Genomic DNA, 12,519 nt, shown 5'->3' on the forward strand with positions numbered 1-12,519 from the left:
GGAGACTCACCGGAGCGCCCAGCTGGGCCCCCGTCGCCCACCTCCTTCCGGCCCTACGAGGTGGGTCCCACAGTCCGGGCACCCCCGGCCGCACTCTGGGGCCGCCTCAGCCTGCACCTGTACGGTCTCGGGGGGCTGCGGCCAGCGCCAGGGGCCACCCCCAGAGACCTCTGCTGCCTACTACAAGTGGATGGGGAGGCCCGGGCCCGAACAGGGCCGCTGCGAGGGGGGCCGGACTTCCTGCGGCTGGACCACACTTTCCACCTGGAGCTGGAGGCCGCCAGGCTCCTGCGCGCCCTGGTGCTTGCATGGGACCCTGGCGTGAGAAGGCACCGGCCCTGTGCCCAGGGCACCGTGCTGCTGCCCACGGTCTTCCGAGGTAGGACATGTGGCTGCAGGGGAGGAGGGGCAGGGACCCCCAAACCCCACCGCCACCCCCGCAGAGTGCCTAGGGGGCTGGGCTCCGGGCGGAAGGTGTGACCTGGAGTAGGGAGGCCGGGGTACATGAAGCTTCAGAGTACCCGGCTCAGGCCCTTGTGTCCTCAGGGTGCCAGGCCCAACAGCTGGCCGTGCGCCTGGAGCCCCAGGGCCTGCTCTATGCCAAGCTGACCCTGTCGGAGCAGCAGGAAGCCCCTGCCACAGCTGAGCCCCGCGTCTTCGGGCTGCCCCTGCCACTGCTGGTGGAGCGGGAGCGGCCCCCCGGCCAGGTGCCCCTCATCATCCAGAAGTGCGTTGGGCAGATCGAGCGCCGAGGGCTGCGGGTGAGCACCCACCCCACTCCACCCCTCTGGCCCCCAGACCTCAGACCCACTCTTCAGGACACCCTATGTACAGATGCCAGACCCTTACCCCAGGCCTGAGCCACTCCTAGCTCCAATCCCAGCCTAGACAAGGGCAGAAGGCCCCCCCTTGACTGTAGCACCCTGGGCAGAACTCATGGGTCATCCATCAATTTAATAACAGGATCCAAGCCCTCCTGGGGCTCAGAGTCTGATGGGGGAAAAGATGCGACTCTAGTCATTCACAAATGTAAAACTAACTGGGACTAGAGTGGGGTGGGGGTGTACCTAGGGTCTGGGAGAGCTTAAAACAAAACCTGGGGTAGTCATGGAAAGCTTCCTGGAAGAAACATCAGAGTTTCCTAAGTCAGAGGAGGTGGGAGCCAAGACAAGTAGTCCAAGCAGAGGGTTTACAAGGCCAGGTTGTCGAGGTAGTTCCAACCTCCCAGCCCACAGTGTCCATTGCTGCCGTGGCCCAGAATTCCAGTGCTCACCCCGCCGGGCCCTGACTAGTCTGTGGCCCCAGCAGGAAGACAGTCACTCTCTTCTCCTGCCCCCAGGTAGTGGGGCTGTACCGTCTATGTGGCTCAGCGGCAGTGAAGAAAGAGCTTCGGGATGCCTTTGAGCGGGACAGTGCGGCGGTCTGCCTCTCTGAGGACCTGTACCCCGATATCAATGTCATCACTGGTCAGCATGGCCCCCTCTCCTCTGCCTGCTCACCCCCATTCAATGCCTCAAGGCCTTGGGGCTCCTCTGGGACCTCACTCCTCCTAGCTGACCTTGCTTTCACCCACCTCCTCTTCCCCCTTGTCTGTGCCCCTCCTTGGCCTTAGAAGCCAGTGGTGCCCTGACCAGAGGGGGCCCTGTGTTCACAGGCATCCTCAAGGATTATCTTCGAGAGTTGCCCACTCCGCTCATCACCCAGCCCCTGTATCAGGTGGTACTGGAGGCCATGGCTCGGGACCCCCCAAACAGAGCTCCCCCCACCACTGAGGGCACCCGAGGGCTTCTCAGCTGCCTGCCAGATGTGGAAAGAGTGAGTTGGGCCTGGTGGGAGTGATGGGACTTGAGAGTGGGCTAATACCAATAGAATGTTTCCCATGGCTGGGCCTGCAATGGGCATGAGCTGGCAGCAGCATCATATCCCCAAGAAATAGGTGCTATTAGCATCCCACTTCATAGATTTGGAAACTGAGGCCCAAAGCAGGTGAGTGAGTTACCCAAGGTCACACAGCCAGGATGTGTCAAAAATGCATGCTGAATGCTGGTCTTTCAACCTACAAGGGAGGTTCCTGGCTGAGGGAACCTAGACAAGTTCCATCCCTCTCTGTGCTTCAATACTTTCATCTGTAAAATGGGATTCATGGCAGCTTTGCCTTTCCAATGCTTAGTTGCCTTTGGCTTTGGTCTTCCCTCCAACAAAATAGGCTCATAATACTAATACCTAATGATTAATAGTCTTAACCCGACCACATCCCAGCTATGAGACTGTGAACCTGCTTCCTTACTCTAGCCACCTTAGTCTCTTGCAGGTAGGTGCCACAGGGGCCTGACTTTGTCTGACTTACATCGTCTCAACCCTCTCCCAGGCCACGCTGACGCTTCTCCTGGACCACCTGCGCCTTGTCTCCTCCTTCCATGCCTACAACCGCATGACCCCACAGAACTTGGCCGTGTGCTTTGGGCCTGTGCTGCTGCCGGCACGCCAGGCACCCACAAGGCCTCGTGCCCGCAGCTCCGGCCCAGGCCTCGCCAGTGCAGTGGACTTCAAGCGTCACATCGAGGTGCTGCACTACCTGCTGCAGTCTTGGCCAGGTGAGCTCATGCCCAGGGCCTGCACCACCAATCTGAGCCAGGCTGCTGCAGTGATGCTACCTTAGGGGACCAATCAGTGTCTCGGGCTTGAAGCAGGCTACGTCCCCTCATGGAGTAAACTGGTACCTGGTTGCCTCAGCAACCAGTTCAGATCCAACCAATCTATCTGTTTTGTCTTTTTTTTATTATTATTATTATTTTGTAAAGACAGGGTTTCTCTATACTACCCAAGCTGGTCTCAAACTCATGATCTCAAGCCATCCTCCCGCCTCAGTCTCCCAAAGTACCGGGATTATAAACGGAATCACTTTGCCCCACGGAGCTGATTCATCTTTTTTTTTTTTTTTTTTTTTTGTGAGATCTCTGTCACCCAGGCTGCAGTGCAGTGGCGCAATCTCGGCTCACTGCAAGCTCTGCCTCCAGAGTTCATGCCATTCTCCTGCCTCAGCCTCCCGAGTAGCTGGGACTACAGGTGCCCGCCACCACGCCCGGCTAATTTTTTGTATTTTTTTTTAGCAGAGACAGGGTTTCACCATGTTAGCCAGGATGGTCTTGATCTCTCGACCTCGTGATCCATCCACCTCGGCCTCCCAGAGTGCTGGGATTACAGGCGTGAGCCACCACGCCCAGCCAGTCCTGGCTAATTTTTTATATTTTAAGTAGAGAGGGGGTTTCACTGTGTTAGCCAGGCTGGTCTTGAACTCCTGACCTCAAGTGATCCACCCACTTCAGTCCTCCCAAAGTGCAGGATTACAGGCACGCACTACCAGTCCTAGCTAATTTTTGTATTTTTAGTAGAGATGGGGTTTCATGGTGTTGGCCAGGCTGGTCTTGAACTCCTGACCTCAAGTGATCTGCCTGCCTCAGGCCTCCCAAAGTGCTGGGATTATAGGCATGATCCAGGGCATGCCGCTATCCATCTTTGATACAGTCAGAGGCCCTGCCTCTTGACATGCCAATCAGAGGTCTAGTTGCCTAAGCAACCAGTTCTAGCTCCGCCGGTGAAACCCTGAGACGGTCGAAGGCCTCTTTCCACAGGCCAATCAGGAGCCTAGTTCCCTAAGCAGCCAATCAGAGGTCGGCTGTCGCCTCTGTGTATGACCTGCCCTGTCTCCCTTCAGATCCCCGCCTGCCCCGAGAAGCTCCAGATGTCGCGCCGTACTTGCGACCCAAACGACAACCACCTCTGCACTTGCCGCTGGCAGACCCCGAAGTGGTGACTCGGCCCCGCGGCCGAGGAGGCCCCGAGAGCCCCCCGAGCAACCGCTACGCCGGCGACTGGAGCGTTTGCGGGCGGGACTTCCTGTCTTGTGGGCGGGACTTCCTGTCCGGGCCAGACTACGACCACGTGACGGGCAGTGACAGCGAGGACGAGGACGAGGAGGTCGGTGAGCCGAGGGTCACCGCTGACTTCGAAGATGACTTCGATGCACCCTTCAACCCGCACCTGAATCTCAAAGACTTTGACACCCTCATCCTGGATCTGGAGAGAGAGCTCTCCAAGCAAATCAACGTGTGCCTCTGAGCCAGAGGACAGGGCAGGACCCCAGTTACAACACTGGGCGCCCGGTGGCGAAGGCGGTGCCCTGGTGACCAAGGAGAGTCAGACCTGTTGCTCAGGCCGAGCTCCTGGTTATTAGGGAGTTACCGTGGGACCAGTCGCATGTATGGCTGAGACTCATTCCCCGTTTCCAGGGCCCAGTATTTGGACACTAGTTGCAAAGTCTGGGTACTGGGGATTTTAGGGACCAGAGGTTGTGACCATCTTTCCTGAGCACCAAGGGCTTCCCCTTTTGTTGCCAAAAAGGCAGTTCTCGCGCTTGCTAGGCTGGCCTCTCTCGCCTCCCCTTGGCCGGGTCAACACCAGTTACGGTATGCATCACCCTGTCGTGGTGAGTCACGTCTAGTCGGCCCTCTTGCTGCTGCCAACCCAATCAGTATTAGCTTTGAGCACTGCACTCTTGTTTCTCCCTCCCTTGGACGACACAAGGACTAGCATGAGGCACTGTTTGTGGGAGGCAGCCCCTATCCTGGGTTCCAGTATGGACACAGGGGCAGCCTGGGGCTTATGGAGAAACAGCTGGCTTCCCCCACCCTTTTCCCGGGAAGACCCCACGATTGGCCTCTAGTCAGCAAATGGAGATAACAGAGTCTGGCCTTTCCAATCCCCATCCCTGAAAGAAAAATTGAGCACTTAAACCCCTCTCTTTCAGAGGGGGCCCCCCAAAGCGTCAGGCTGGGGGCAGTCTGGTACGGAACATATTTATTGCCTCCATGCATGTGTGTGTGTGTCTGTGAGGACTGGTGTGCGTGGACACGTCTGGAGCAGGCGTGTGGGGCTCTTTCAGGGACCACAGAGGAGGGAGCAGTTTGCAGTGCCCAGCCACCCTGAAATCCCCAGTAATAGTGCCTCCGTGGGCCCCAGAGTTCCAGTGGGAGAGTACGGTTCCCTCCTGTCTCCCTCTTCTTTTCCGCACCTCCATCTTTGTGGATAATAAATCAATATGCACAGGTTCTGAGACTGAGTATGTGGGCCCATGTGGGCCAGAGGTGGTTTATTCAGTCTCCATAAGAGAGGGGACAAAGGGCACAGTTGGGTCCGTGGAGAGGAGGGTCGAAGAGCTCACAAGGGAGCCTCTCTGAGCTTTGACCCCTCCATCCCCTCCTCAGGGAGGTTGTGGAGTCATCGGGCCTCATGGGATAGGCCCAGGGCAAGCAATGATGAGACTCCAAACCGGCTGGACACAGTCCAGCGGCAGGAAGGCAGCCAAGCATCCTGACTCACAAGGCCCTATACAGCAATGGAGCCATCGCGGAAGTCCGTCCTCCCAATGAGGATGTTCACCACGACCGGGTGGCCGTCTCGGCACTGCTGCTGGGCATCGTGCAGCACCTTGACCACCTGATCCTCGTTCTCCCGTGAGAGCAGCAAGCCCCGGGCCCCCAGACCCATGGCTGCCTTGTGATAATCTAAAAGAGGAGATTAAGTCAGATGGTGGCAAGGATTCAGCCCACTGCACATGCAACCAGCCGGGACTGAAACAGCCTCCTGTCCTCCCAACCTTGCTGAGGCGCCCTCACCAGTGTAGGCCAGGCCACAGGCCACGTTGCTGCCCAGAGACGGCACCTGCTCCCGAGAAATCTGTGTCCAGCCAGCATCATTCCCTACCAAGGCCATCACTGGGATCTACAGGAAGAAGACGAAGGCAGGCTGCAGCCTTCAGCCCCATGACTTGGCCAGCCAGAAGACAGAGACAGGGACAGGGCCCCTGCCAGACAGAAGGTTCCCTCCCCACCTCAGCCCACCCCTGGTGACATCTCCCAGAACCCCAGGCCCTAAGCTTCCCTCAGGCCAGCCCAGTCACCTTGTGTCTGACGAACGTATCAAATTCGATGAGGCTATAGCCAAAAGCTCCATCCCCAAACAGGCACCAGACCTGGTAGGGAGGGGACCCAGGGTGGTTAGGGTGGATCAGGGCCCAGAGAGTAGCAACTCCTAACTCCAGTGCTCAACTCCAGTGCCTCACCTCGGCATCCGGCCGGCACAGCTTGGCCCCAAGTGCAAATCCTGCGCCAACTCCCAGAGTCCCAAAGGCCCCTAAGAGGACCAAGAGCAGGTGGGTGTGAAGGCGTCCAGATGGATGGTGCCCACTGCCCCTGGCGGGAGCCCTTCCTTACCAGGATCGAGCCAGCGCAGGGGGCCACGGGGCTGTACCAGATGGGCAGCGGTGCCCACAAAGTCCCCGCCATCCACCACCAGAATTGAGTTGTCAGGTAGCGTTTCCTCCACCAGCTGCAGCACCTGCACTGGGTTCAGGTGCTGGGCCACAGGCATCGCTGCCTTATCCCTGCAACAGGACAGCGAAGGTCACCAGCATTGGCAGCAGGGTCTGCCAGGAACCCCCTGCCCACATCCAGTCCACCCAGGCCCCACCGAAAGGTCTGCTCCTTCTGCCGATCAGCTTCTCGCAGCTCCTCCACCCAGTCTGGGGCCCATGTCTGGCCCTGAAGGCCCTCCACCAGCTTCAGCACGAAGGAACCCACATCTCCTGGGGAAGGAAGAGGACACAGCTGTGGGGAGCTGGCTTCCTCCTGTTCTTCCAGCACCAGAGGCCTCAAAACAGCAGGAAGCCAGCAGCAGCATCCGAGGAGGCAGACGGGAAGCAGGCCAGGGGTGCTCCTAGGAAAGAAACAGGTGAAACACCCCAGAACCAGGGGAGGGCAGCCCAGGTGAAAAGGGAGGACAAGACCCAAGAAACAAGAGTTAAGGAGCACAAGGCAGGTGACAAACCCAAGCTGGCCTCGTCCCCTCCCTCTACCTCCTTCTGCCTGGGAAACAATGAAAAGAGCTACATCCACCAAGCATATCTCTCAATTCCAGGCATGTGGAAGCGCACGGCAAACGTTACTGAAGTGAACTAACAAACAGTCCGTGATGTATTTTTCACCACCCCATTTCTCAAATGATCAAATGGAGGCTCCGAGAAGGTGAGGCTCTCCCGCTGTTCATCTCCAGTTCAGGCCTCCTCGTTTCTGTCCTGGCCATTTTTAGCAGCCCCCCTGGCCTCCACCCAGCCCCCTTCCAGCCGGCTGTCCATGGCTGCTGAGGGGACCTTCCCAACACAGATGCAACGGTGCCATTTCTCTGCTTAACACAAGAGCGTCCTGTCGCCTAGGCTGCAGAGGAGTCAACATCCTCAGAACAATGAACAAGTTCAAGTCCAAGTTGACACAAATAAGGAGAGAGTATAGATACAGCAGGAAGACAGAGACGCTAAGGGGCCAAGGAGTGTGCTCTCTGTCCTGAGGGCAGTGGGCAGTGTGGGAGGGAACGTGATCACATGCATGTTTTCAAGCTTCCCTCTGTGTCCACCCCACCATTTGTTCCTACAGAAGCATCAATTAGGCCGGGCGCAGTAGCTCTGGTCTGTAATCTCAGCACTTTGAGAGGCCGAGGCAGGAGGATCACTGGAGGCCAGGAGTTCGACACCGGCCTGGGCAACACAGTGAGATGCTGATTCCACAAAAAAAAAAAAAAAATTAAAAATTAGCCTGGTGTGGTGGCACACGTTTGTAGTCCCAGCTACTCAGGAGGCTGAGGTGGGAGGATTGCTTTGAGCCTGGGAGTTTGAGGCTACAGTGAGCTGTGATCGCACTACTGCATTCCAGCCTGGGTGACAGAGCAAGACCTCATCTCTAAAAAGTAAAAATAAAAAAAATTTAAAGAAAGAAGCATTCATCAGTTTGAGGGCCAACTATTTGTCTCTGGTTGACAGGCTGCGCCCTAGGGCAAGGTCTGGGCCTCGATCACCGTACCAGGTTCAAGCCAGCTGCAGCAGAAACCAGGAGGAGAGGGACCGGGAGGAGCACATTTGTGTACAGGGGGATTAGGGGGCTCACCCTGCACAGCCTCCTGGGGCTTCCAGAAGACGTCTGAGTTGAGCAACATATCTTCCCGGTTACGATTGACAATGATGATCTTGCTGCTGTGGCTGAGGACACGGCCATACGATAGGCGAAAGTCGCACACGGTTCCTGGGGTGGAGGACAGGAATGCAGTGGGTAGAGGCCCCATGTCCTCTACCTTACTTGATCCATTGTGGTGGACTGGATGCAAAAGACTCCCTGTTCCTCACCGAGTCTCCTTGCACCTGTGCCACCTGCAGTGACCTTGCAGCTCCCCACACCCCCTGAATCTGGGCTGGCCTCATGACATGCTTTGGCCAACAGGATAGGGCAGAGGCGGGTTATATTTTCCCAGATGGCCATAATATCTCCCACCCTACATCCACTTGTACAAGGTCACCTTGACATGCCTCCCATGGAGAGAGGTGCAGCCTGGGTCCCCTTTCCTTGAATCAGGTGGCAGAAGTGACATAGCATGACACCCGAGGCTGGGTCAGAAGAGATGCAGTTTCTTGTTCACTCTTAGAGGCCTGGGTGGGGCCAAGGAGTGTGCTCTCTGTCTGCGAAGTCTGATTACCCCGAGGCCATCATGCTGGGAGGAAACCCGAACCACAAGGAGAGGCCTGTGTAGTTGCCCTAGTCCACAGCCCCAGCAACAGTTGGCATCAACTGCAAGACCTCTGAGTGAAGACACCTCCAGATGACTCAGGACCCCCTCCCCCATTCCTGCAGACTCTACTTCCAGAAGCCACACAGCCTCCACTCTCTCTCTCAACAACCACACTCTCCCAGCCCCATAGTTTTCTCATCCTTCACCAAGTCAGCTGGCCCAGGCTAGCCTACTGGAGGATAAGAAACAAGAGGGCCATGCAGACAGGGATGAAGAACTCTATGACCCCAGCTGAAACCATCCCAGACCAGCTGCAGGACCAGCCAATCCCCATACAAGGTGAGTGAGCCCAGCCTGGATCAGCACAGCTGCCTTCCTGCCTAACCCAAGAGCAGACTCACAAATGAGCCCAGTCAAAACCACAGCTACCACCTACCTTATAGGTGGGTCTTGAGAAATCAGAAATGCATTTTTAGCCATTGAGTTTGGGGATGGTTGTTACAGGGCAGTAGCTAACTGATACACCTATTATGTGTCTGGTAGGGTTCAAAGCGCTTTATGTGAAAATGTGTATCAAGCACAGTAGGTGCCCACTAGATGTTCATCCTCCTTTGTGTGAAGCTGGCTAACAGGGTGAGGGGGTTCCTGGGGGAAGGAGGGAAAGGAAGAGGCTCAGGCCCACCTGCTAGGACAATGACATCTGCCTTCTTCAGGGCTGCACTGCGGTTCTCCCGGATGTGGAGGGGGTGGTTGCGGCCTAACAGCCCCCGTGCCATCCCTCCGAGGAAGCAGGGAACACCCAGGGTCTCCACGGCAGCCCTGGGAGTCCAGGCAGAGCAGAGGTCAGTGTGGCCGGGGCTGCCCGCCTCCCCAAGAGCACCCAAGGACCGGGAACTGGGAACGTGAAAACAAGGGCAGGGCTGGGGCTTCTCACCGAAGCTTGTCAGCAGACTTCGGGGTGAGCAGGGCCTGACTCCCTAGCACCATTAGGGGCCTCTTGGCTCGGCTCAGGATCTCCACACAGCGCTGAACCTGGGGCGAGAGGTGGGGCTCAAAGGATTGCCTTTTATGTATTTATTTATTTTTTTTTTTTGAGACACAGTTTCACTCTGTTGCCAAGGATGGAGTGCAGTGGCATGATCTCAGCTCATTGCAGCCTCCACCTCCCAGGTTCAAATGATTCTCCCGCCTCAGCCTCCAGAGTAGCTGGGATTACAGGCGCATGCCACCATGCCTGGCTAACTTTTGTATTTCAGTAGAGACAGGGTTTCACCATGTTGGCCAGGCTAGTTTGAACTCCTGGCCTCAAGTGATCCGCCTACCTCGGCCTTCCTAAGTGCTGGGATTACCACCGTGAGCCACCGCGTCCAGCCAAAGGGCCACCCTTGAGTCGCCATGAGCACCCAAGATCAAGGCCCCAATACTGACTCAGGGAGAGGGTCACGGGGCCCTGCTGGGTAGGGTCCTCGGACAGAAAAAGAGAGGTAATTCACCTGCTGCGGGGAAGCCTGGGGGATGTCCAGGGGCAGCGGTCCCTCGGGCTGAGGCTCCCACGCCCCCGCAAAGAGGTTGGCCAGGTAATTCTCTAAATACCTGCAAGAGGGAGGGGAAAGAACCAAGTTTCCAGAATGAACTACAAGGATTCCAGGATCTGAGGGAGGAGAGGGGCCGGGAAAGGGGCCAGGAGAAAAGCCAGGAGCAAAGTGACATGGGGACAGGGATGGGGAGTAAAAAACCTCAGGGGCAGACGAACCCTGGTGGCCAGGTCTCCAGCGGCCTGGTTCCCCTCGGTAGCCTCTGGGGTCCACCCTAACTCCACATAGACCCCCAGAAGCAAGGAAAGCAGGCTCAGCATGCCAGGATGAAGCCTGTGGGTCCAACAGATGTGCGCTCAAGTCCTGGCTCTGTCACTTCCTAGCTGTGCGACTTAGGGCAAGTGACTTCACCCTTCTGAGCTTCTGCCTCTGTCAACGTAAATACGAATCTCCCTCTCCAGGTTCAAGGATCTGTCCGTTTAGGTCATGAGGCGCTTTTAACACTCGATCCATGGGAGTTCTGAACACTATCCTCTCCTGCTTGAAACAGGACCTTCTGGTCTCCTTGCTCATTGGGCCCCAGGGCCCCAACTTTCCTGAAGGACCTGTGCAGGGCCCTGGAGACACAAAGATAGATCCTGCCCAGCCCTGCCCTCAGGGGACGCTGTATCCAGCCAAAGAGAGACGCATGGGCATTGGCAGGAAACAGTCAGAGCTCAGAGCCAGAAGCCTCTGCTTTCACTGTTAAGGACAGGCTGAGACAGCACAGAAGCATCCAAGGATGGAACCGTGGGAAACCCCGAAAGTAAAGAAAAGGCAAGGGAGGCTAAGGCGGGAGGACTGCTCGAGGCCAGGAGTTCAAGGCTGTGGTGAACTATGATCATACCACTGCACTCCAGTGTGGGTGATAGAGCGAGACCCTGTCTCAAAATAAAACAAAACAAAAAAGGCAAGATAAGAGACAGCCTTGTGAGAGGCAGCCCGAGAGAGGGGCAAGGAAGAGGAGAAGGGGAGGGACTGACTGGGAAGCCAGGGGTCAAAGTGCATTAAGAATGAGGCTATATGGCCAAAATGTTGAAACCTCATCTCTACTAAAAATACGAAAATTAGCTGGGCATGGTGGACTGCACCTGTAATCCCAGCTACTCAGGGGGCTGAGGCAGAAGAATCGCTTGAACCCGGCAGGTGGAGGTTGCAGAGAGCTGAGATCACACTACTGTGCTCCAACCTGGGGGACAAAGTGAGACTCTGTCTCAAAAAAATAAAGAATGAGGCCATAGAACAAAATCACTACTGCCTGAGCTGACCCTCAGGGGCTTCACACACATCCGGAGTACCTGACTACCTTGTCCACTGGTGATGCCCCGTGCCTGTCCTGGAACCTGGCACATGGCTGCTGCTCCCTAAATGTATGGAAAGGAAGGGCCGAGGACAGGCAAAGGGAAAGGACTGAGGGGAAGGGAGAGAAGTAAGAAGAAGAGGAAGAGGAGGAGGAGAAAGGAAAGTAGGAAGAAGAGGAGAACAGGCCATGCACGGTGGCTTATGTCCGTAATCCCAACACTTTGGGAGGCCGAGGAGTGTGGGGAAAAGAGAGATCAGACTGTTACTGTGTCTATATAGAAAGAAGTAGACATAAGAGACTCCATTTTGTTCTGTATTTGAGATGCTGCTAATCTGTAACCCTACCCCCAACCCTGTCCTTGCAAGAGACATGTGCTGTGGTAACTCAAGGTTTAATGGATTTGGGGCTATGCAGGGTGTGCTTTGTTAAAGTGCCTGAAGGTAGCATGCTCTTTAAAAGTCATCACTATTCTGTTAATCTCAAGTACCCAGGGACACATACATTGCGGAAGGTCGCAGGGACCTCTACCTAGGAAAGCTGGGTATTGTCTAAGGTTTCTCCCCATGTGATAGTCTGAAATATGGCCTCATGGGAAGGGAAAGACCTAATCGTCCCCCAGCCTGACACCCGTTAAGGGTCTGTGCTGAGGAGGACTAGTGTAAGAGGAAAGAAGGCCTCTTGGCAGTTGAGATAGAGAAAAGCATCTGTCTCCTGCCCGTCCCTGGGCAATGGAACATCTCAGTGTAAAACCTGATTGTATGTTCTATTTACTGAAAGGAGAAAACCGCCTTAGGGCTGAAGGTGGGCCATGCTAGCGGAAATGCTGCTCTCTATGCACTAAAAAGGTTTATGGAGATATTTGCATATGCATATCAAGGCACAGCACTTTTCCTTAAACTTACTCATGTCACAGAGATCTTTATTCACATGTCTTTCTGCTGACCTTCTCCCTACTATGATCCTATTATCCTGCCACTTCCCCTTTTCCTAGATAGTAAAGATAACGATCAATAAATACTGAGGGAACTCAGA

The 12,519-nt window shown here is 55.9% G+C and overlaps 3 protein-coding genes across 3 annotated transcripts in view; 2 read left to right on the plus strand and 1 right to left on the minus strand.

The window, feature by feature from the left end:
- LOC105519863 (rho GTPase-activating protein SYDE1-like) overlaps nucleotides 1–1,612 on the plus strand; it is a 4,425-nt gene extending 2,813 nt beyond the window's left edge. The window contains exons 4-6 of the mRNA XM_011953403.1: nucleotides 16–379; nucleotides 547–761; nucleotides 1,340–1,612. Of these exons, the coding sequence (XP_011808793.1) occupies nucleotides 16–379; nucleotides 547–761; nucleotides 1,340–1,612 (852 nt within the window). The remainder of the gene's footprint in view (nucleotides 1–15; nucleotides 380–546; nucleotides 762–1,339) is intronic.
- LOC105519764 (rho GTPase-activating protein SYDE1) lies at nucleotides 6–5,122 on the plus strand. The gene is made up of 6 exons (XM_011953228.1): nucleotides 6–379; nucleotides 547–761; nucleotides 1,340–1,466; nucleotides 1,655–1,815; nucleotides 2,369–2,594; nucleotides 3,716–5,122. Exons 4-6 carry the CDS (start codon nucleotides 1,732–1,734, stop codon nucleotides 4,117–4,119), a joined length of 714 nt encoding a protein of 237 aa, XP_011808618.1. The 5' UTR covers nucleotides 6–379; nucleotides 547–761; nucleotides 1,340–1,466; nucleotides 1,655–1,731; the 3' UTR covers nucleotides 4,120–5,122.
- ILVBL (ilvB (bacterial acetolactate synthase)-like) overlaps nucleotides 5,111–12,519 on the minus strand; it is an 11,817-nt gene continuing 4,408 nt past the window's right edge. Inside the window, exons 7-16 of the mRNA XM_011953227.1 lie at nucleotides 10,104–10,203; nucleotides 9,545–9,642; nucleotides 9,293–9,429; nucleotides 7,995–8,129; nucleotides 6,529–6,643; nucleotides 6,273–6,442; nucleotides 6,122–6,192; nucleotides 5,960–6,031; nucleotides 5,676–5,781; nucleotides 5,111–5,564 (exon numbers count right to left, since the gene is read on the minus strand). Of these exons, the coding sequence (XP_011808617.1) occupies nucleotides 5,386–5,564; nucleotides 5,676–5,781; nucleotides 5,960–6,031; nucleotides 6,122–6,192; nucleotides 6,273–6,442; nucleotides 6,529–6,643; nucleotides 7,995–8,129; nucleotides 9,293–9,429; nucleotides 9,545–9,642; nucleotides 10,104–10,203 (1,183 nt within the window). The 3' untranslated portion in view covers nucleotides 5,111–5,385. The remainder of the gene's footprint in view (nucleotides 5,565–5,675; nucleotides 5,782–5,959; nucleotides 6,032–6,121; nucleotides 6,193–6,272; nucleotides 6,443–6,528; nucleotides 6,644–7,994; nucleotides 8,130–9,292; nucleotides 9,430–9,544; nucleotides 9,643–10,103; nucleotides 10,204–12,519) is intronic.

This window comes from Colobus angolensis, unplaced genomic scaffold, assembly GCF_000951035.1.
Source record: "Colobus angolensis palliatus isolate OR3802 unplaced genomic scaffold, Cang.pa_1.0 Scaffold36, whole genome shotgun sequence".
Lineage (NCBI taxonomy): Eukaryota > Metazoa > Chordata > Mammalia > Primates > Cercopithecidae > Colobus > Colobus angolensis.